The sequence below is a fragment of the Eptesicus fuscus genome, chromosome 12 (assembly GCF_027574615.1).
Source record: "Eptesicus fuscus isolate TK198812 chromosome 12, DD_ASM_mEF_20220401, whole genome shotgun sequence".
In the NCBI taxonomy this organism is placed as follows: Eukaryota; Metazoa; Chordata; class Mammalia; order Chiroptera; family Vespertilionidae; genus Eptesicus; species Eptesicus fuscus.
Genome location: NC_072484.1, coordinates 9,533,505 through 9,556,634, shown reverse-complemented (window position 1 = coordinate 9,556,634; position 23,130 = coordinate 9,533,505). Strand labels below are relative to the sequence as shown.

At 51.9% G+C, this 23,130-nt stretch overlaps 1 protein-coding gene across 1 annotated transcript in view; it reads right to left on the bottom strand.

Moving 5' to 3' along the window:
- The window catches only part of NFATC2 (nuclear factor of activated T cells 2), a 136,274-nt gene that overhangs the window by 43,802 nt on the left and 69,342 nt on the right, over positions 1 to 23,130 (bottom strand). The window contains exon 6 of the mRNA XM_054724303.1: positions 10,452 to 10,592. Within this exon, the coding sequence (XP_054580278.1) occupies positions 10,452 to 10,592 (141 nt within the window). The remainder of the gene's footprint in view (positions 1 to 10,451; positions 10,593 to 23,130) is intronic.

Here is a 23,130-nt window from a genome sequence, read left to right as displayed (position 1 = left end):
CTGAGCCTCCCTGAGCCTCCCTGGGCCTCCCTGAGCCTCCCTGAGCCTCCCTGGGCCTCCATGAGCCTTCCTGGGCCTCCCTGGGCCTCCCTGAGCCTCCCTGAGCTTCCCTGAGCATGTTCTGTGCCAGAACGGACTTTCCCTCTGTGTGTCACCAACTCTGGAGCAGACAGACCTGCATCAAATCCCGTGTTTTGCCCCCAATTAACCGTGTGAGTTTGGCTAAGACACTTCACCTCTCTTTGCCTCTAATCCAAAATATGGGGGAAATCATAGTACCTATACCTCCTAGGAGTCATCCCAAGATAATAGACACCCCGCAGAAAATAAATGTTGAGTCGACATTGGCAAACATTATTATTGTGACCAGTGGCAACAGATTATTGAAACACTGTCTTTTTCATCTTTTTTGCGGTCTGGGTTCAGGTCCTGTTCTCTCCATTTAGCTGTGTGGGCTCTGAGTGGTAGCTTAACCTCTCTGTGCTTCAGACCCCTCAGAGACAAATAATAAAGTTAATTTACTGACTTCCAAGAGTTTGGCAAGAATTCAAGTAGAAATTATATGTAAAATGCTTAGCAAAGCGCCCAGCCCATAGTGAGTGCTGGTCTCCTCTCACTGTTGTTTTAGAATGTAGTGTTTCACGTGGGTCCGCCTTTAGGGAGAAAGAACTGGCTGGCCATCGGACCCAGTGCTCTGGTGGGTCTCACAGGTTCTTGTTCGTTTCATGGCATGACGTCTCTCACTGCAAATGAATAAAATGGCCACAGCAAGTATTCACGGAGGGGGACAGGCCGAAGGAGTTACGGGCCCACCATACTTGGTATGAAACAGCAGGTACGTTAGGTAAAGGAATACCAGGCAGCACTTAAAATAAGGAAGATGGCATTTTCTGACCTGGAAACGTGTTGCTGTTATATTAAAAGGCAGAATGCTTAAGTGCTGCAGAGCAGTGTGTACAGCGCTACGCAACTCTGGGAGTCTAGAAACATGTCTGCTTCACCTCAGGGAACCTGTGTCTACCATACTCGTATGGATACACCTCTGCGGCTGGGACTGGATGGTGAGACCCTCACGTCTTCCTTCACAGGATTCAAGCAACGTGACCGAGCTGTGGGCGGTTTTCATTTGTGTGCGTTTTCCCGGTGTGTTTTTTTAAATAAAGTTTTTCTCTTATGAAAACAATATGTTGCAACTGCCTGTTGACTCGCCTGTTTCCCAGGACCTCTCTGGGGCCACGATCTTAGACGGAGGCCCGGCCTGAGCCACCAGCACTCATTAAGCTCCTACTGCACAGCAGGCCCTATGCGGGCTGTTGGGGCCACAATACCAGCCACACATGCTTTCCTGAGTTCAAGGTCCCCAGCAAAAAGGCAGGCCCCAAGTCCCACCGGAATGTGAAAGAGACATGACTCAAGGTTCCTCACCTTGACTGAGAAGGGGACCCTGTCCCCCTCCTCAGCCTCCCTCCCCGACTCAGCGCCAGCCACACGAGCCTTCTCTGCCCCTCCACCAACCACGCTTGCTCTTCTACAGCCCTCACCAGGGCCAGGTCCTTCCCATCCTTTAGGTTCAGCTCAGGGAGGACCCCCTGACCTGTCCCCCATCCTCTGTCATTTTCTGTGCCACTCACTCTCTGGCATCATTTTATCTGCCTGCTGGGTTTCTATCTCTCTCCCTGATAGAGAGCAGGGCCATGCACCTGTCTCCCTCTTTGCTTTACCCCCAGCACTATGTGGCTGGCACATAGTAGGTGCTCAATAAACACTGTCAGAATAAACAAACTGATCCCAGGATTCCCCAGTGCTTGACCGACAGCCAGAGCTCGGGAAATGTCTGACTACTGACCTCTCCGGCAAACAGACCCCACAAAGAGAAATCACCGAGCCCTGACTGAAGGATCCATTTGGGAACTGACTTAGAGGAAAGAACCTGGAACGCGGATGCCGACAAGGAATCACATGCAGCCAAAGCAACTCAGCCCGAGTTCAGTATAAACCCGCCTCCCGCCCCATATCCGGGTCTGAGCCTCTGCGGAAACCGGCCCAGAACAGAGAGGCCTGAGGAGATCGAGTATGCATCTACTGCTCTGGGCGGAGATGAAATAAACGACTTCGGTCTCTTGAGCAGATGTTCGGGCAAACTTCCCCCGTCCTAAATTAAGAGGGACTGGCAGCCAGCGTGAAAAAGAAAATGGCCCTTCCAAGTCTTACTCAGAGGGGAAGAGGAAAGAGCCAACTTCTTTGGGCAAAGAGGCTGGGCCTAGAGAAGACTTAGCAAGTCTGCAAGGAAGAACGTGGGGTGGGTGGCATGCCTGGCTCAATTAACATCATAGCCTTCGATGTCACTCGGCTGCAGTGCAGATGAACAAGCCGCGCTCGCGTGTGGACCCAGGGCCCCGACATTTCAGCCGGTTTCGTGACTTCTCTTTGCAGACAGTTCCGGAGCCCCAGGTCGGAGAGGAGGGTCAGGAAGCAGCCGGTTGGCGTGGGGTCTGGAGGCTTAGCGATCGGCCCGATCAGCCGGGGGCCCATGTGGGTGCTCAGAGGATGAACAAGGGGCCCTTCAGGAGGAGGAAAGCAGATCGGTCCTCGCTTGGGCCGCAAGCATGCCACTGGGCTCCAGGCAAAAGGGAGGAGATCAGAATGTCAGTTCGGGTTAGGAGACCGTGCGTGATGCGTCCCAGTCCTGGCTTTTAAAAATTGGCTAAATGAAGATGGTGGGAGACATTTTGGTCTGCTTTACATTGCTCACGAGCAGAAAAGCGTGTACTCCCTGGACACACAGGCTTAATGAGCCGAGCAGATGGGGGATTGGGACAACTGCAGGGGCCGCTCACTCACCTCCCAGCTTCCACTTGTCTCCCCACCGCCACCCCCACCAAGTCTATTCCTTATCTAGATTACAAGAACAATCTTTAAAGTATAAATTCGATCATGCCACTTCCCTGCTTATTGCTTTTGGAATTAAATCCAAGCTCCTTGCCCTGCCTCTAGGCCCCGGCATGATCCGATCCTCCAGCGACCTCACACCGCACCAGCCACCTTGGCCTGCTTTCGGTTCCTCAAATGCTCCAAGCTCACCCCCTCCTTGGGGCTTGGGCACTGGGTGGTTCCTTCTGCCTGTGACATTCTTCCTACAGGCCACCGACTCCCTCTTCCCCGCCTTTACGTCTCTGTTCAAAGCCACCTCCTCCGGGAAGCCCCCCCTGATCACTCTCCACAGAGTTGTCACATTTAACAAATAAAAATACAGGACATCCAGTATTGAACTTCAGAATACAACGCATACTATTTTACTGCAAGTAATATCCCAAGCTCTGTGCCAATGCACGGGACATACTCATACTAAAGGAACTCGTTGTTTGCCTGAGATTTGAACTGAACTGCATGCCTGTCCTGTTTTTCCCCCTACCGCGGACCTGCTGTTGCGCCTATGACCTGGTTTCACTGTCTTCACAGCACCCTCCCCACCTCAAAGTGACCTGTTATGAACAAGTTTGAGACTGTCCACCTCCCGAGGACAGGGGACTCGTCCATCATCCATCCCCAGGGCCTGGCACAGCACCTGCACAGAGTAGGCGTCCAGTAACTATCTGGGCAGTGACGATGGAAGCCCTGGGGCTGAGTGAGCAGAGCAAGGCTAAAAGGGCATCACCGCGCTCATGTTACATAGAGGCCGGATGTCAGCTCGTCTTTCATGCCGCTCCTCTCGGTGACGAGCTGTCATCTAGAGATGACCTACCCCCGCTTTACACAGCCAGTCCCTCTGGGAGCCCAGCCCTCCACTGACCAGCTCTGTCAGCTCCAGGAAGTGGGTCAACCTCACTCCGTGAGCCGGTTTTCCCCGTCTCTAAAGTAGGGGCAGGGCGCAGGACGTCAGCCAAGCTCCCTCCAGCTCCGGCGAAGATGGCTGGAGCCCCACAGCTCGGGTGACGGTGAGAAGGAACTCCCCTGTGCCGGGAAGAACTCTTCTCCCAGACAAGAAACCAACGGGACCCCCCTTCCTGATACTGTGTCAAGTAAACTGGGCTCCCCGGGGATGCATGGAGAGCCCGCTGACATTTTTTTGAGCACCTACTATGTGCTCGACACTTTCAAGTCCCTGATCTTCTTTTATCACTAGAATATTACCAACCAGCCCCATTTTAGAGATGGGGAACGTGAGTCCCAAAGCACATAACAGGAGGCTGATCCAGGCTTCAAGCCACGACTGCCACTGAGCCCAAATCCAGCTTGCTTGCACCTTAAATATGCAGTCTCAGAAATATAGAAGCACTAACAGAAGAGGGTGTGAAACAGTTCATGGATATGATGACTTATCTGGCGGGTGGGGGTGGGGGATTCCAACCTGCTAATGGCAAATTACACAATGGCCAGTGGAAAGGCTAGGACCCAAGGGGACTCATTTCTCTGTGTCCTCTTTCAAAGGCATCCAAACAGAACGAGCTGCAGGATTCTCTCACTCAAAAGTCTGTTCTCACATGCAATGGACTGAAGTTTGGGCAGATTTTCAGCTCTCTGAAAATGAGACCATTTTCTCTGTCCCCCGTGGGGCTTCAGCAGGGATCTGGCCTCTGTCTGCAGCCCAGCCAGCTGTAAGTGGTGGGCTCCAGCGGCGGAGGGGGCGGGGGGGGTGGAGTGGGGGGGAGCGATGACACTGTAGACGTGAGTCACCCAGGGCAAAGGTCTGCGAGTCTTAGTCATGCCCCGGCCCAGCCTGGGTCTGACCTTTCCCAGAGGGAAACGGCAATCCCAAGTCTATTGTTTCAGAAAACGCCGCACCGGGCGGGCGAGCCTACGGAGACCCACAGGTGGAAGGAGGGGGTGCCGTCTCTAAGGTGGTTCCAATTTTCCCAGGACACCAATTCGTGGAAAAATCCTTAATTTAGCAAAAAAGAAGTTTATTTTAAGCAAATGCACTTCTATTTATTAAACGACGCTCAAAATACAACCTTTGGGAACCTCCAAGTAATAAAATGACTCATATTAGGATACGATGACTCAGTGGGGAAGAGGGATTCCACCTCCCACGCCTCCTCTCTAAAAAATCCATTTGCCCTCTCAACAGGTGATGGGAGCCTCCGCCGCCCGCCTGTTCCAAGAACATGGTCCAGCAAAACAAAACACGAGTTCTCTTCAAACAATTTAAGTTTCAAAGCTGAGTAAGCCGATGCAGGCACGTTTCCAACCTACACCCCCGCAGGAGAGAGAGCCAGGGAGCTACTTGGCGGGGGCAGGGGGCCCGAATTAAGAAAGATTTACCAGCTGAAAAATTCCAAAACTCTGTGTCATGTGGAGGAAGCTTCCAAAACATTGGATCCCACCCAGGCGCGGGGAGTCACCCAAAGCCATGGCAACCCCGTTTCCGCTGCCACATCACTTTTATTTTTGTGTCCTTAGATTTTTTCCTGTTTTGCAATGTTTTGCTGGGACCCCCGACTCCGCCTGGGGCCTGGGTGGCCGGGGGCCAGGGTGACCTGCTGAAGTCAGGAACAGCCTGGACTCCTGGCGTGAACTTCGCCCGAAAGGTTACACATTTTTTAAATTTGGGAGAATATAGGAAGGCTTTTCAGCCAGCGGTGAGAATGGTAAACAGGGAATAACCTGGTGGTTCTGTCTGCTTTCTCTGGTCCTCTTGGACGTGATTAGAGATTGCTCAGGGGATTGGTGGTAAATGTTGCTTGGGATTCCAGCTCTGTCTCCAGCTGTGGGCTGAGCTGGGGCCCGTGACTTGACCTCTACGAGCCTCAGTTACCTCATCTGTAAAATGGGGATAATGCCGCCCACCTCTCAGGGCTGCTGTGACAGTGCAAAGAGATGACACATTCATTCAGCAGTATGTGTGAGCACCTACTGTGTGCCAGGGATTATTCTAGATGCTGCAGACACAGTAGCAAACACCAAGTCCCTGCCCACAAGGAACTAAGAGTCTAGCGAGGGAGACCAGATAACACAGGAGTGAACGAACAGACAAGATCATTTCAGTAGTGCTAACTGCCCCCGAGAAAAACGGAGCAGGACAATGGGACAGGAGCTGACAGGGGGCAGGGGAGGGTGACTGGCTTCAGAGCAGATGGGCAAGGAGGGGCGGGGCTTGAAGGAAGAGGAGGGCGAGCTTCATAAAGAAATGATGGCAGGACATTCTAAGAAGAGCGCGCGAAAGCTAAGGTTCTGAGACAGGAAGGAGCATGGGCTGTTTGGGGACAGAACGAAGCCGGTGAGGCCTCTTTCCAAAACACCACGCTCTTCTAACTTAAGGAACGCCACGCTGCCCCTCTCCTCCGTCTTCCCACCGCTCGCCAATTTGTCATCGTGCTGGCGTGGAAACCACCAATTCCATTTCAGCCCACGGCTATAAAAAGAAGCCTGGAGCCGGTGGTGCGGGTGACCCAGCGTGGGGGCTAAGATTAGCCCAGGAGGCTGTCACCTTTCCTTAATGTGAGAACCAGCTGGGGTTCCCCTTCCTTGGAAAACTTCAGCTGTTCCACTCCACCCCGCCCCGCCCCGCAGCGCCTTCGCCGGCCAAGCTGTCCATGGAGATGGGAACAGGGATGCGTTTTGGAAAAAGAAGTTGAGCAACAGGGATTCCCCCTGCAGAAAGCAGCCCTGGGCTGGGAGGCGAGTTCTTGGGGTCAAAAGAGCAGAACCAGGCCCCTGCAAACACAAGGCAAGCCCCCTGTCTGTCACAGCCACCCGGAGCCAGACATGCCACCGGGGCAGCCCACCGCTCCTGGGAGGAGGAGCGGAGGGGGTGTCTCAGACACGCCCGGGGTCTGCTGGCATCAATCCAGGAACCACATTCACCCAGGATTCTTTAGTTAGACTTTCATGAAAGGGTTCGGACTGCATCCTCTCGACCCCAGAGACCCACTGCAGAAGTCAGTGCTTGATTTCACCACAAAATGGCCCAAGTCAGCAGCTCAGAGCAGCTACAAGGTCTTCAGCCAAATTGACCTGGGTCTAAGCTTTTTCAGAGCAGAACAGCTAACAGTTAAGGGTACAGACTCTGGAGCCAGGCTGGCTAGGGTCAAACCCAACACTGCCATTCGCCAGCTGTGTGATCTTCACTAAGTTACTTAACCTCTCTGTGCTCAGCTTCTCATTAGTAAAATTGGGAGAGCAGTGGCTACCTTGTAGGACTGTCATGAGGAATCAGATTGGTTAATATATATATATAAAATGCTTAGGACAAGGCCTGGCACATAGTTTATTATTACTTACTATGGTTTTTCAATGTCTCTCAGTTCCATGAGCTAAAATCTTACCTTCTGTCCTTCCAGCAACTAAATATAATGATAATAATAGAAGCTAACATTTAATGAGCAGCTACAATGTGCCAAGCTCTATGATCTCATTTAATCCCCTCATCTCTCAAGAGAAGTAAATCATCTCTATTTTACAAAAGAGGAAATACTGGCTCAGAGAGGTGAAGTGACTTACCCGGGATGCCAAAGCTACTAAAATCAGGCCGTCTGACCTCAGAGTCTGTGCCTGTAACCCCCACAGCATGCAGCCCCCCACAGCTGCCCAGCCAAGGCCAACGCCGAGGGCAGTGTGTGTCGAATAAGCCCTGTGTATGGACTGAGCTATGATAACACCGGACAGACCATAATATAATAGCAGACATCCAATGAGCACTCCCTATGCACTGAGCACACGCTGTTCATTTCTGCAATTAACTCTAGGAGGAAGGGACTGTTACTACCCCATTTTACAGAGAAAGAAACTGAGGCCCAGGAAGGTAGAAAAACTGGACAATGTTGGGTATGATCTCAGGTGAGCCCCCTGACTTCTCTGCCGTCTGCCTCCCACAGGTGCTGGGTTAGAGAGGACAGCATGGGGAGAGTGGCAGGCGAAGGCCCGCCCTCAGACGGGCTCAATCACAGGGAGCTGTTACTATTACTCTTCTCATAACATGCAGCGGGCTCTGAGTTTTCCTCCCTTTAGGAGGTAAACTGTGAGATTCCCTCCAAGGCCAAGAGAAGGAAAGCTAGAGAGCAAATTCCATTCATTCACTCACTCACTCACTCACTCATCAAACACTATCGGTCCCCTTGAGTAGCTGCACAAGAACATGAGCTCCCGGACAACTGAAAGCTGGCTGGCCCCTAACTCCGCGGTGAACTCGCAGGACCTGGCATCCGAGTCATCCCTACCTGGTTCCCCTGGACCCCCCACAGGAACTGCCAACCTGCACACTGATAACAAGACATCTGCATATTATTAGCATTTTCCCTCCACTCATAAGGCATTTTGAAGCCATGCACTTCTTGTGAAAAGTCAGCAGAAGGCCAGCAGGATGGCGCCTGTTACAGGAGGTGCATCAAACCCGAAGAGGCTAATCTCATAGCCTCTCCTGCTCAAGAACCCAGCATGACTCCCTATTACCTTACCCAGGTGCAGACCAGAGCAAGCTTATGCCTGTACCTGGCGCTGGAAGACCTCTGCGTTCTGGCCTCTGCCTGCTGATCAAAGCAGTTCCCCGTGTTAAACGGCCTCTACTTCGGCAAATTGGCCTGCCCTCTGACTCACCAGAGCCTTACAAATTCTTGCTACAGAAAACGCTTTACATTTTCCCACCACCTGAAAAGCAAGCCTCCCCCAGGACACTTTAAAAAGTGCACGCCCTCTTGAACCCACTGTCCCACGTATAGGAGAGAAGCAAGACAAATAGCGTCAGCTAACGTACCACGCACTTTCTACCTACCAAGCATTTTATAAGCACAAACATGATGAACTCCTAATCTCTAGACCACCCGATGAGGTAGGACTGTCATCCTCCTCATTGTACAGAGGAGGAAACTGTTGCCCAGAGAGGATACCTAACTTGCCCAAGGTCACACAGCTAGAAAATAGTGGGGCTGGGTTTTGAACACCAGCAGACTGGCTAAAGAGCGAGTTCCTATCTAACTGACAAAACGAATGGAGGAGATGCTTATCACCGAGCTACCTATAAGAGCGCAGAGTTGGAAGCAGCCTAATGCCCGATAAAAGGGGAATACGTACAGTGTGAACAAACATATAATAGAAAGCAATGCATCCATTTCAATGCCTGCATGCCTAACCCCTCACTACCCCACCACTGACCCACCACGTGCCTTCTAATCCACTCCCAAACCCACCCAACCTCAAGGCCCATCCCAAGAGGAAGCTTTGTGTGAAGAGGGAAGAAGCTCGCCTCCCCTCGACACTCTGCTTTCTCCTGTCAGCAGGTGTCTTCATGATACACACAGATCCATGATGCATCCAGGTTGAAGGGCAGCCCCCAGAGGAGGTGCCCTGGGCAGTGCCCACGCCCACAACTGAACAACCTGCCTGCTGTATTCTCTGCATCATCCGAAAGGCAATAAGCCAAGAAACAAGCATCAACACCCCTTTGAATTAACCGACGGAAATCATGTCCATTTGAAGAAGAGAACTAGGTCTATCTATCATCCACAACTACCCAATAACTGCATAACCTGATACTTTTCCTGCTTCCGATCATTTTCTCTTTGCCTCACCCTCATGGGCAAAACACATTACCAGACCATGTATGCAAGGAAGACTACAGCACGGCCAATAAACAGAAACATTCAACTTCTCAGAGCGAAGGAATGCAAAATAAAAAGAAGTACCAATTCAGTGCATTGTTTTAATTTTCTTAAATGGCACTTCTGGGAAGGGGGAAACCAGTTCTGATGTGGTAATGGTGGAAGTTTCAATTTGTACATTTCTGGAAGGTAACTTAGCAATCTGCATTTAAAATCCTCAAAATGACTCTCCAGAATTCCACTGCTAGGAATACACCATAAATAAACAAGATGCACATGGAGATTTGTGTCAAAAAGACTAATTAATCTTGAAAGTATAAGGGGATTAATTGCAACACGATTTATAATTAAACATAAGTAGCCAATGTTTATCGGCTTACGATATACCTGGTGCTGTTATAATTACTCGACGTGTAGTAACTCATTTAACCCTGTGACAACCCTCTGTTATTATCATTTCATACATAAGGAAATGGAGGCACAGAGAGGTTAGGTAATGTGCCTAAGATCACACAGCAAGCAAGTAGCAGAGCCAGATGTGAACCGAGGATACCCAGGCCCAGAACAGGCACACGAATCACCATGCTGTCTGGCCTCCCTTCTTGATAATAGTAAGAAGTTGAAAAAGTATATCTTTCTATGTGAAAAAAAAAAAAAATTTTTTTTTAAAGCGCTGGGATTGGCAGAGGACAACCTTCTCATTTAATGAAACAACCCAGGATCAGCTAAAACCCATTATGGCACATTCACACAATGCTGAACTGTGTCAACATCGAAGTCACTAGAGACATGGGAAACATCACGGAGAGGAAAAGGGGCAGAATGATATCCACACCAAGTCAATGCTGCTTGGAACCGAAAGGCGGTGGCTTCCGCGTGGCCAGGGGTGTCGACACGCACGGGCTGAAAGGGCCCTACCTGTGGTCTTCTCCGTGAACACGACCTTGGACTCGGCCGTGAAGTTCTGGCCCGTGAGAATCATCTGCTGGCCCCCGTACACCAGGCAGCTGTCGATGTCTTGTCTCTCCACCATGGGCAGCTCGTGGGCGGAGCGCTGGGCTGCGGACAGAAGACAAGAAGTCACTGTGAGGACATTCGAGCAAGGCTTTCTGATTTCACGGCGATGAGCTGGGACACGCTCTGCCCACCTTTTCACCTGTCGTCATGTCTAAATGTGGAGCCATCATCACCCCTGTAAACCTGACTGCAAATGTCATGTTCTCGCAAACGTGTCCAAGTCATTTGGATGAATTTTCTCCTAACAACACATTTTGTTTTCCTGAATCAAGGGACGGGAAAGGCAAATGAGAATGTGGTTACTGTATTTTTATCAAAGGACTAGAGGCCCGACGCACGAAATTCATGCACCCTTGCAGCCCCAGCTGCCTCAGCCGGCCCTCGCAGCCCCGGCTTCATCCGGAAGGTCGTTCTGCTGTTCGGTCTAATTAGCATGTTAGCTCTTCATTATATAGGATTATATAGGATGGGCAAACCAACTGTCCCAGGAGACTTCCTTTGCTAGAATGTACTTTCTCCTTCTACACTTGACGTCAGCCCACACCTTCAGCGCACACATGCGACACGTTAGGACCCGGTTCCTGAGGGTTTAGATACTTGCTGTGAAATTCATTAGCAATTCCAGACATCGTCTGAAAGGCATCCCTGATCTGCCCCTCCATCTCCCTGACCTCACTCCCTACAACTGACTCCCCCTTGCTCATGCTGCCCCAGCCTTACTTCTGGAACGTTCTGTCTCTCAGACGTACTCGGCGCACTCCTGTCTTGGAGCGTTTGCACTTTCGAGTGCCTCTCTCTCTGGCAGGTTCTGCTCTGATGACCTGCAGGGCTCCCTCCTCACTTCCTGCAGGTTTCCATTCAGATGTCACCACCTCGGCAAGGCCTCCTCCCTCGAAGTCATAGCGGGTCCCCTGTCCAACTCTGTCTCTCCCTCTCTTGCCTTTGTCCTGCTTTTACCCTGCTTTGTTTTTCTCCAAAGAACTTTCCACTTACAGATACACTACTTGTGGCTTTATTGGTTCAGGCCTTTCTCTGTCCCCACTAGACTGTAAGCCTTTGTGTACGATGTAAGCCAAGGCTGGGACAGTGCTAGGACTTAGTAGGAGGTGCTTGGGAGGGGGAGAGGGAGGGACCGGTAGACGGGTGGATGGCTGGCTGGATGGAAGGACAGATGGACAGGCGGACAGATGAATAGGAATAAATATGGATATATCTCAATACATCGTGGCACACATATCTCTACCTCTCTCCGTATCTAAGTTTTCATGTGTACCGACAATAACGAAAAGAAGGAAGAATGGGCAGGCCTGCGCTGAGTGCTTTACTGCAATGATATACTTGAATGCTCACAGCAACCTTCTGAGGAAGGAAGTATTAAAATCATGTGCACTTGACTGGGGAGAAAATTGAAGCTAAGAGAAGTCAGGTCACCACGTGGCCAAGGCTCTGTGGCAAAGCTCAGTGGGAACCCCCAGAGCTGCCGTGCCCAGCGCTGGCCCCTCCCTTGGCCACGCCCGCCAGGCTCTGCCTCTGCTGCAGGGAAGATGAAGACCCTCCCCAAACCCCTTCCCAGGGCGGATGAGAACCGGGTCCCAGCAGCACCAGGGGCCGTCTGCTCAGGCCTCGCCTTGGCAGCGTGGGTCGAAGAGGCCGGTCCTCCCCTCAGTGAGTCAGCCTGAGCTCCTGGCCTTCCTCCCGGAGCCCGAGAACTGGGCGGAGGGCCAGTCCTTTCCGTGCCAGGGGCCCATGGACCTCCCCATCCGGGAGCCGGGGCAGCAGCCGTGTGAGGCCCGAGGCCCAAACCGAACCCTCCCCTCCTGGCCGGCCTGAGCCTCCAGGTGGTGAGCATCCCCTCCCTCTGCCCAGAGCTACCCTGGAACCGGCTCCTTCGGGAGCAACCACGCACTTGGCAACATTTAAGAAATCTGTTGTGGACCAGACAGATGCTCCCAGACACTTCTCTTTCAAAGTGCAACCCGACGGCTCACAGTGATCCCCTGACGGTCTCTCCATCACACTCGGCCCAGGCTCTCTGCTCCCAGGAACCGGCCGGCCAGCACTGCTCCAGGGGCTGCCAGTTCGGAGTAAACTAGTATATCCAAAAGGCCTGTGCACAGAAGCTAATGTCTCCCACATGGGCTGGGTTATTAATCCCTTCTTTCAATATACGCGTTTTGTATGACTTCCTAATTGAGCGGCTACAAATGGAGGTTTATTAGCAGTGAAAAAACCAGCAGCCACATCGCCTGGAAAAATGGTCCCAGCTTTTAAGTTCTGCCTTTGATGAGTCTGGGGTGGGGGGCGCGGCTGGGAGCTGTGGCCCCAGGGATGGGTGGGGAGGTGGTAAGAGCCATCTGCCCCGTTTTGCAGGTGGAAAGCCTGAGTCATTGCTACTGGACAAGCTGGCCAGGGGCTCTCAGCCAGCCAGGCCGGGGACTGGCCGTGACCATGAGGTCTGAGCGGGGCGGGAGGCTGGCCGGCCAGCTGCTCTGTGAATCACAGTGCATCGTTGTGAACGCGACGAGTCTGTTTCCTAAAGCAACCTCGCCGCTGCTCCCCTCAAAGTCTCGGTTTCAAGCAACCAACTGATTCTCTCTTTGCCAAATTTGCCCTTCCCATCCCTTCTCCTTACCTGAAGGACAACTACCTTTTTTCAGGAAAAGGTAGCTTTTACCGGTACTGCAGGCTAGCCACTCCAAGTGCGGCCGGGAGTGCCAGCACCCCAGGGTGCCTGTTAGAAATGCTGAACCTCGGACCCCACCTCGGGCCTATTAAACCCAAATCTGCAGCTTAACCAGGCACCCAGATGGTGCTCGGGTTCCATCGAGTTCGAGAAGCCCCGCTCGGCTCTGCTGCACCTTAGGGCCAGCTGGGGAGCTTTAACAATGCCGACACGCCCGGGCCCGATTCTAGAGCCGGTTCTCAGCCTGGGCACGGACATTGGCTGGATCATGCTGCGGGTGGGGGCCCACCTGTGCATCGTAGGCTGTTGAGCAGCATCCCTGGCCTCCACCCACTAGGTGCCAGCAGCACCCCTTCCTGTGGACAGCCGAAATGGCCTCTGAGCAGGGCTGGCTGTCCCTGGGGAGAAGGCAGCCAAAATCGTCCCTGGTTAAAAACCGTTGTTCTAGAGATTCTGACGTCAAGGGTCTGAGGGGAGGACCCCAGCATAATTTTTTAAAAAACAATCCTTGATGTTCCTGTGGGCCCCAGGTTTGACCTGAGTCGCCGTCCCCGCAGGATAATGCAGGGCCCCAGCAGCCACGGGAGAATTCCTGGTTACTGCTGCTTGAGTCTGGGGTCCGAAAGGCATGGTTTCCAGTCCTGCCTCTGCCAACTCGCTGCCCTGTGACCCTGGGCCAGTCCCTTCACCTCTTAGTCACGGACGCCTCCTCTGTGAAATCCTAACAGGCTGCCAGAGGGGAGGTGAAGGGGGGTGGGGACAAGGGATAAAAGTGAAGGGGAATAAGAGGTTCAAACATCCAGTTATAAAATAAAGTCACAGGGGGAAGACACAGTCACAGGATGTAATGTACTGCACAGAGAAAACAGGCAATCTATATAATAAAGAGCTAATATGCAAATGGTCGTGACGCCCTCACTCGTAACAACCGATCAGCAGGAGGCTGCGTGCACAGCAGAAGTGGATGGGTGGGGACTTGCAGCATCGGGGACTTGCGTGAGGCTCACGTCCCCGCCCCTGGTGTCGGCCCCGGGGACGTGAGGCTCGCGGCGCCAGCCCTGGGGACGTGAGGCTTGCAGCGCCAGGCCCAGGGACATGAGGCTTGCGGAGGCCTACCTCTTTGGGGCAATGGTTCACAGGGCTCCCGCACTGTGACAGGGCACAGGCCAGGCTGGGAGACCCTCCCCCCCCCCCCCCGTCTGAGTGCACGAATTTCGTGCACTGGGCCACTAGTATTACTATAACAACTTTGCATGGTGACAGATGTTACTAGATTTATTGTGATCACATTGTAAGGAATATAAAGGTTGAATCAAATTGTACCTGAAACTAATATAATATTGTATGACAACTATAATAAAAAAGAAAACATTATAATACTGGAAGGCATAGTATTTTCAATGTACTTAGAGGAAATATCCATTGTGGACCCAGACAATATATTTTTGAGAATGAGGATAAAATAAAGATATCATAGCCCAACTGGTGTGGCTCAGTGGTTGAGTGTCCACCTGTGAACCAGAAGGTCACGGTTCGATTCCTGGTTAGGGTACATGACCAGGTTGCGGGCTCGATCCCCAGGGGGGGCACATGCAGGAGGCAGCCAATCAATGATTCTCTCTCGTCATTGATGTTTCCATCTCTCTCTCCCTCTCCCTTCCTCTCTGAAATCAATAAAAATATATTAAAAATAAATAAAGATATCATAGAGAAAATGATAATGATAAATAAAATCCTTCCAGTGCCAGTCCTCTTGGGTCCTGCTACAAGCAGTATAAACATGTGGACGTGATTAGTATGTAATTGGTAAAATATTTAATACCAATAACCCAAACATCCATCAATGGATGAATGGATAAACAAAATGTGGTCTATTGTACACAAATATTACTCAGCCATAAAAAGGAATGAAGTACTGATACAGGCTGCAGCATGGATGAACCTTGAAAACATTATGCTGAATTGCAGGAGCCAGACACAAAAGGACACATACTATATGATCCCATTTATATGAAATGCTCCGAAGAGGCAAATCCATAGGGACAGAAAGCAGACTGGTGGGTGCCGGGGCTGGGGAGTGTCTGCTAATGGGTATGGGGTTTCTTTTTGGGGTCGCAAAAAAGTTGTGGAACCAGATCATGGTGGCAGCTGTGCAATACTGTGAATGTACTTCAATGCCACTGAACTCCCGTTTTAAAATGGTTAAAATGGTAAATTTTGTGTTATGTGTGTTTTACTACAATTAAAAATACACATAGGTAATGTAAGACCAAAAACACAGTTACCACTCAAGAAATCAGTCTTTACTCTCATTAACTCTCAAAATGCCTCTTTCTTGCTCATTTTCAAAACGTTTGCCCACTTGGGATCTTTTTAAACCTTTAACCAAGGAACCGCGATTAGTACCATTTCACAGACAGAAAAATGCTCAGAACTCGCCTCATCGAGGGGCAGCTCCCACCAGGGCGGAGGCTGTTGTGTTGGACACATCTCAGTCCCCCTCCAATCCCCCACGATGTGATCCTTGGATGGGTCCTTCCCAACTCTCACCCTCAGTGTTCCCATCTGAAAAAGGGGAGGGTTAACAGACCCAGGTTGTGGTCAGAATTAAAAGGGAGACGTCACAAAAAGTGTGTTTTGTTCATTAACTATGGGCCAACAAGTTCAACCAGACCAAACGCCATGGTTTCTTGGGCAGTTTCTATGTGGCTAGGTGTTGTTGTCTCATGCTGTGTATTTCACCAAACAGGTGCTGACCACATCCACACGTTCACGCATATGACTGCGGTCGTTACCGTTGGTCTTGGTGGATCCCAAACCATAACCCGGTTTCTTGGCCCCGATTGTTAGCATTTCTCAAAGTGAGGTTCCCAGGCCACCGGCAGCAGAATCGCCTGGCTGGGGAGGCGCTTAATGAACACGCGGACAGCGGGCCACTCCCTGACCCACGGCTCTCGCATCTCCTAGACGAGGCTGGACATTTGCATTTGCATTTTAACAATCTTTCCAGGTGACTTGTTACCCACATTTGCTTGAGAGCCAAGTTCCTCACTTAAAAGGCCACCTGAGGACAAGGGGACCTCCTCCAGGGGAGGCCTGGCATCCTGAGAGAGCCCAGAGGCAGAGCAAACGAACCCAATTAGCCTCCGAAAGAGGAACCGAGCAGCAGCAAACAGCAACCAAAATTACCCTCCCGGGGTCCACTTCCCTCTCTCTCTCTGATGCAACCTCTAACACCTATGGCTGCTAATTGGGGTGACACCATCCAGGGCCTGTGGGAGGGCTCTCAGGAAGCCACTGGGCCTCCCGGGCCTGCGCTGCCACCCCCAGCAGCCCCCACCGACACCCACGCGGCTCGGCTCTTCAACCGTCAGATTCCAGTCCATCCAGCCCACACCCCCTGCCACGTTCCCACCCAATCAGGGGCCGCCCTGTCAAGGCGTCCTGCGGGCCCGGGCTCACCCGTGGCAGCTGGAGCTTGGAGGTGGCCCTCGCCAGGAGACTTCCCCAGGCTTCCCTCCTGCCCCCGGATTCTGGCACGTCATAAAGCGGCCTGGGGTTCCTGTGTTTTATGAGCTCTGAATCAACAGGGCGCTGTTGGTTTAACCAGTTTGGGTGTTTACTTTCACTGGCAACGGTGGCTGACGGGGAGCAGAGCCGCAGCGGCCAGGCTCCCCGAGGGAGAGTGACACAGCGCGGGGTCCTCCGAGCTGGCCGGGGTGGCCTGGAACGGGGACGTCGCTGCCTGACTGTCTGCAGTCCGCTCAGTCACAGGGGTGCGCGGCCAAGAATTACAATCTACACAAGGACCTCAGGAGAGACGGGAGAGGCTGGTCGGGAAAACTCGTCCATGCAGAGTGGGTGGGTTCTGCGAATAACGGCAAATAATGACAGCCGCCGTCGACAGGCCTCAGCGCCCAGGCACCTCACATATATGCTGTTGGTTATGTTATAAAACACGCACGGGGGAGGGGTGGGCAACTTAGGGGGGTGGGTAAAGGCATGGATGCTGCCGTGTAACTGGCCAAGTTCAAAGCCCAGCTCGATGACATCCTAGCTTTGGGACCTTGGGCAAGTCACTTAATCTGTGCCTGTTTTTTTTGTTGTTTTTTTTCCATCTATAAAATGGGAAAAGTCATGGTCCCACCTCAGAGGGCCGTTTGCAGATTAAATGAGCTAACGCATAGGAAGCATGTGGCACCTTGTCAGGGCTCAGTGACTGTTATGTTTATTTTTATTGCTAGACTTCAGAAGGTCACAAAGCACGGATTATTCCCATTTCGGAGCTGAGTTTCCCAGAGGAAAAGGGATATGTCTGAGACCTCACAGCCACGTCAGGCCAACAGGCGGGATCTGGACCCAGACGGTGGGATTCCACCACCTCAAGGGGCCCCTTTTTAGTAAAATGGACAAGGACACAGTGGGAAAGTGGCCGGCCGGCCCAGCCAGGCGAGAAGGGTCCTCCGCCGTCTCCCGCTGGCTCAGCACTCACCACGCCTGGCCAAGGCGCTCAGCTGCTGTAAACCTGTCTTGTCTCCTCATCAGGCCCCTGTCCTTGGCTGTGAGCCTGGCCCTGCTGAGCCTGGCCTGGCCCAGGATACGGTGCTGACTCAGGCCTCGCCTGGGAGGGGCCGTGAGCAGGGCCAGCAGACCAGCCCCCGAGGCCTTGAGGCCCCCGCCCTGGCCATTCCTGGGTCTTCCCTGTAAGTGGGAGGTTGGGACAGAGGAAACCAATTCTCGCTGAGTGCAGGGTTTCCCTCTGTGAGGGTGAATCATGGGAGTGGGGTGCGGGGTGCGTAAATGGGGTGCACAGTGCACGAGACCACCTGATAGCTCTGGACTGTGTGAGACCTCAGCTTCCTCATGGAAAGTGGAGCAGTAAGCCCTAGCTGGTTTGGCTCAGTGGATAGAGCATCGGCCTGCGGACCAAAGGGTCCCAGGTTCGATTCCAGTCAAGGGCACACACCTTGGTTGCAGGCTCCTCCCCAGCCCAGGCCTTGGTCCGGGCTTATGCAGGAGGCAACCAATCGATGTGTTTCTCTCACATTGATGCTTCTCTCTGTCTTTCCCTCTCTCTCCCACTCTCTGAAATAAAGGAAGGAAGGAAGGAAGGAAGGGAGGGAGGGAGGGAGGGAGGGAGGGAGGGAGGGAGGAAAGTGGAGCAGTAACACCTCTGGCTAGCCTGGCTGGCCATCTCCTCCGATCCACACAGCACAGGTCCTGAGCAGAAGCTCTTGCTTCTCTCTCCTGATCAGAGAATCACTATCCCGTTCCAACGTGCTAATAGGTGGTCCCTTCAGAACAGCCCACCAATCTCCACATAACAGCCCTTCCTGAGGGCCCCACACACCCCCACCTGACTGGGAACCCAGGCGTCTGAACAGAGACCTGGAGCTCTCTGCCCCGTCCTTGGCCAGGTGAGTGACGGTAGCAAATTGCCTAACCCAGTGGTCGGCAAACTCATTAGTCAGCAGAGCCAAATATCAACAGGACAACGACTGAAATTTCTTTTGGGAGCCCAATTTTTTAAACTTAAACTATATAGGTAGGTACATTGTTATTAACTTAATTAGGGTCCTCCTAAGCTGGCCTTTGCTAAAAACTCAAGGGGCCTAAGAGCCGCATGTGGCTCGCGAGCCTCAGTTTGCCGACCCCTGGAACCCTTCTGAAGCTCCACCTGCTGGAATGTGAGCTCCAAGAAGGCAGCATTTTGTACCCTAAACACGCACCGGCACAAGTCGGTGCCCAATTCGTATTTCTGAATGAACATGTGAGTCTCCTGAGACTATGGTGAGGATGAAACACGTTAACATGAAACAGCAAGGCCCACCCAAGCTCTTCCATAAAGGGTGGTTCTGCCCTCCCTGCCCCCGCACAGCTAGCGCAGGAAAGGGCCATAACCATATGGCCAGGTAACCACACCAATCGGCAGAAAAGCCACCCCAGTCCTGGGCTCCTGGCCCCAAACCCAACTCCCCTGCAATCGCCTGCAGCCGACCCACTGCACAGGCCAGATAACCATCTGGATTCCTTCTTAGCAGCAGGGCGTGCTGCGAGCTGCCAGCTTACCTGAAACAATCGAAACAATCAGCGTTTGTTAAACTCCCACACCTGCCTCCTGCTGCCTGCCCTGGGCTCTCAACGGTGACAAAGGGGCAGCCAGAGATGTGTCAAGTCTGCTTTGCAAAGCTACGGGAGGGCTGCAAGCAGGAAAGTCTGAGACACGCCACAAGAGAGGTGAGGTTATTCTGTTGGGATGACATAGGTACTTTTACTATTCCCATTTTATAGACGAGGAAACTGAGGCCCAGAGTGTTCAGCAACTTCCCCAGGACTAAACAGCCAGTAAGTGGCAGAGGCAGGATTTGAACCCAGGCTCACACTACCAACCACCACCCTAAACAATGGACCTCGCCCCTACCTCACACCATCTGCAAAAATTTATCTGAGTCAAATCATACCCCTAAACCTAAATGCCAGAATCAAAAAGCTTCTAGAAGAAAACAGAGAATACCTTTGCTACCTTTGGAGAGGCAGAGATTTCCTGGGGGTACACAAAAAGCACTAAACCCAAAAGAAAAGAAAATGGCATATCAGACTCCATCAAAATAAAATATTGAAGCTCCTAATGAGACACAATTAAGAAAAGTAATAGACAAGCCACAGACTGGGGGAAATGTCCATAATACATAGATCTGACAAAGGACTCTATCCAAAATACGAAAAAACAAACAAAAAAAAAAAACCAACAAAACAGAAAATGGGCAAAAGCTCTTGACAGTCACCTTTCCAAAGAAGACATATAGGCAGCCAACAAGTGCACAGATTGGGCCTCAGAATCATTAGTCATTAGGGAAATTCAAATTATGCCTTATGCACAAGGAGATGCCATTTTACACTCACTAGAACGGCTGCAATTGAAAATACTATCAAAATCAAATATTGGTGAGGACGTGGAACTCTCACACACTGGCACAGAGCGAAAATACAAAAACCGAAGCATACACTTTCCCCGGGGAAATGAAACCATGTGTCCGCAAAAGGCCTTGAACCAGACTGCTCACGGCAGCCTTATCGGTCGTACTCAAACCCCAGAAACAACCCAAATGTCTATCAACGGTAAGTAAGCAGTTGTTACATTCACACAATCCAGCACTGTTCACGCAGTCACGGCGACGGTCACAAAGGCGTCGGGCTGAGCACACACGGCCGCACACAGAAAGCGCACACTGCATCATCCCATTATATGAAGTTCTAGAACAGGGAGAGCTGATCTGTGCTGATGGGAATCAGAGCCACGGGGGCCTCGGGGGGCGGGGGCTGGGGGGTGGCAATGACCGCGGGTACCAGGGAACGTTTAAGGGCAGGGGACACGCTCTCTGTCTTGCTTTGAGTGGTGTTGACACAGGGACACACATTTGTCTAAAACCACTGAACTGAAGCCTTACAACCTGTGCAATTTATTGTCCCTTAATTAACCCACAGCGAAATGTACTTATGTGGATAGCTCGAAAAGACCAAGGGAGAAATCCATTTTCTAGTCCACGCCCCAGGCCTGTCCCCCAATTCCTGCAAAATGCGGAGAGTGGATTCACGTGCTGGGCAGGGCTTGGTGGGAAATCGCTTTGGGTGTTTTCTGAAATGCGATGAACACAGAGACCCCTTGGCAGAGGACCCTCGGGGAGGTTCTCACGGAAGGATCTGCACTATGGTCGTCTTTGTTACGGCTCATCGCTGCCTTTCTCTCCTGCCGGGCAGCCCGGAGATGCTTGTTTTCATGCTTTCATTTTTTTATTTTTTTTTAAACCAACATTCTAGAGACGGCTGCTATGTGCCAGGCCCTGGCTAACACCTGCTGGGCCCTACCCTGTGAGCCCAGAGCAAGCAGCAAGCTTCCTCCTCAAGGGGCCATCCATCCAGGGACCTCAGATAAGAAGGAGTTAATCAATTGATGGAAGGAGGTGTGGGGCAGAGAGGCGGGGGAGGGGCAACAAGGTCCGTGGGTCTTAAACTTTGCCACACCCCAAAATCCCTGGGGTCCCTCTGAAAGTCTCCGTGCAGACCAACCGACTCAGCGGCCCTGCAGTAGAGTTTGGGCATCGTGTATTTTTTTCAAAACTCCCCAGCTGCTTCCAAGTTAGAGAGCCAGTGTTCTGGGTGGAGGTGACAGAGTCGCTGAAAGCCTGCACGTCACAGAAGGATGCCAGTGGGTTGGGGAACTGCGGACCAGAGAGGAAAGTGAAGTCGAGAAATGTTGCCGAGGAGGTATCGTGGGTGAAGAGGCCCCACCAAAACTGCCCGTCCGCCCAGACCCTCAGGATGTGGCCTGCTGTGAAGAGGGCCTTTGGAGATGTGAATAAGGAGAGGATGGACATGAAGCCATCAGGATTAAGGTGGGCCCTAAATCCAATGCGAGTGTCCTTGGGAGAGACAGAAAAGGACACTGAGAAGAGGGCCCTGTGAACGGAGGTGATCAAGTGAGGCGGCTGCCGGCCACCTCCGGGAGCTGGGAGCGAGGCCTGGTGCAAATTCTCCCTCAGAGCCACCAGGAGGAACCACCCTGCCCACACCTTGACCTTGGGCTTCCCGCCTCCAGATCTGTGACAGAATACATTTTTGTTGTTGTCAGCCTCCCAGGGGGTGGCAATTGGTTATGTCAGCCCTGGCACACTCAGGCAAGAGGGAAGCAAGGGCTCAACCCCCACAGGGAACTTGGAGCTGGAGCTGAGGACACTGAGGAGCCCCGTGCGAGGAGGAGTGTCCCGTCTCAAGGCGACCGGAGGAGGACAGGCCCACAGCTGCGATCTGTGGGGAGGCTTGTTGCTGGGGAAGGTGAGGGTGTGCCCCTCTGACCTCTCCCATGGTCTTGGAGCCGTGGGAGGCACGGCTATCTGCCTGGAGTGGGAACGGGTGAAGGCGGCGTCCAGAGCTAAGAAGACTGGAGCAGGTTCAAAATACTCTTCTGAGAACAAGGGAGGAACTAAAACTATCGCCTTGGCAACACGGAGGATGTGGAAACAGAAGACTAGACATATGAGGCGCCTGTCTGTGCAAAGGTGAGACTTGACCTCTGGCACGCTGGCCTGTAGGTGCATACTAGTATAAGGACTTGGCACATCTGGCAAATAGGTCCACCTTCCAGGCAGTGGCCGCCAGGAGTTTGTTCAAGTTTTTTTCTACCAGAATCTGAGAACTTACCCTTGATCCCTCCGATGTTACATAAAAGGCACCTCCGAAGTAAATAAGTTAGCCTCGCAAATAGGTCCCAGCCCACTGAGTGTTTTCCTTACCCACGCACCCTCCCCAAGGGCTACACACAAAGTCAATCAGTCAATAAATAGTTCTTGCACACACACACTGTGCCAATACATGTGATGAACTAATTGTCAATAAATACTTATGGAATATCTCCTGAAGGTTCACACGGTCAGTCAATTAGTCAATACATATTTATGAAACTACCAGGGACTGGTCTAGGATTTTAGAACAAAGAAGGAAATAAAAATAGCGAAATATTCTGGGTGAGAGGGACAGTGGCCAATTGGTAGCTCAATTTGGCATTGCAAGAAAGAGTGGTGTCATAGAAACCAAAAGAAGAAGGTATTTCATAGACGAGGAAGCTGGAGGCTCTGCATTTGCTCCCTATGAATAAAAATGAGTGAATCACTTTACCAAGAAAGTCTGTTTCCTTATCTCTCAAAGCAAGGTAGTTGAATCAGCCAAATGCTTTCTTAAAAGAAAAGAAAAACAGCCGGCATTCAAGGTGCAAACAACTTTACCATGCCCGGAAGACCTCGAGGGAGGTGCTTGTGGTTGGGTGATGATCGGGAAAGTCTCAGATGAACAGGAGATACGTTGACTTGAGGGACCTTGTGTGTGGCCCTTCCTGAGGCCTCC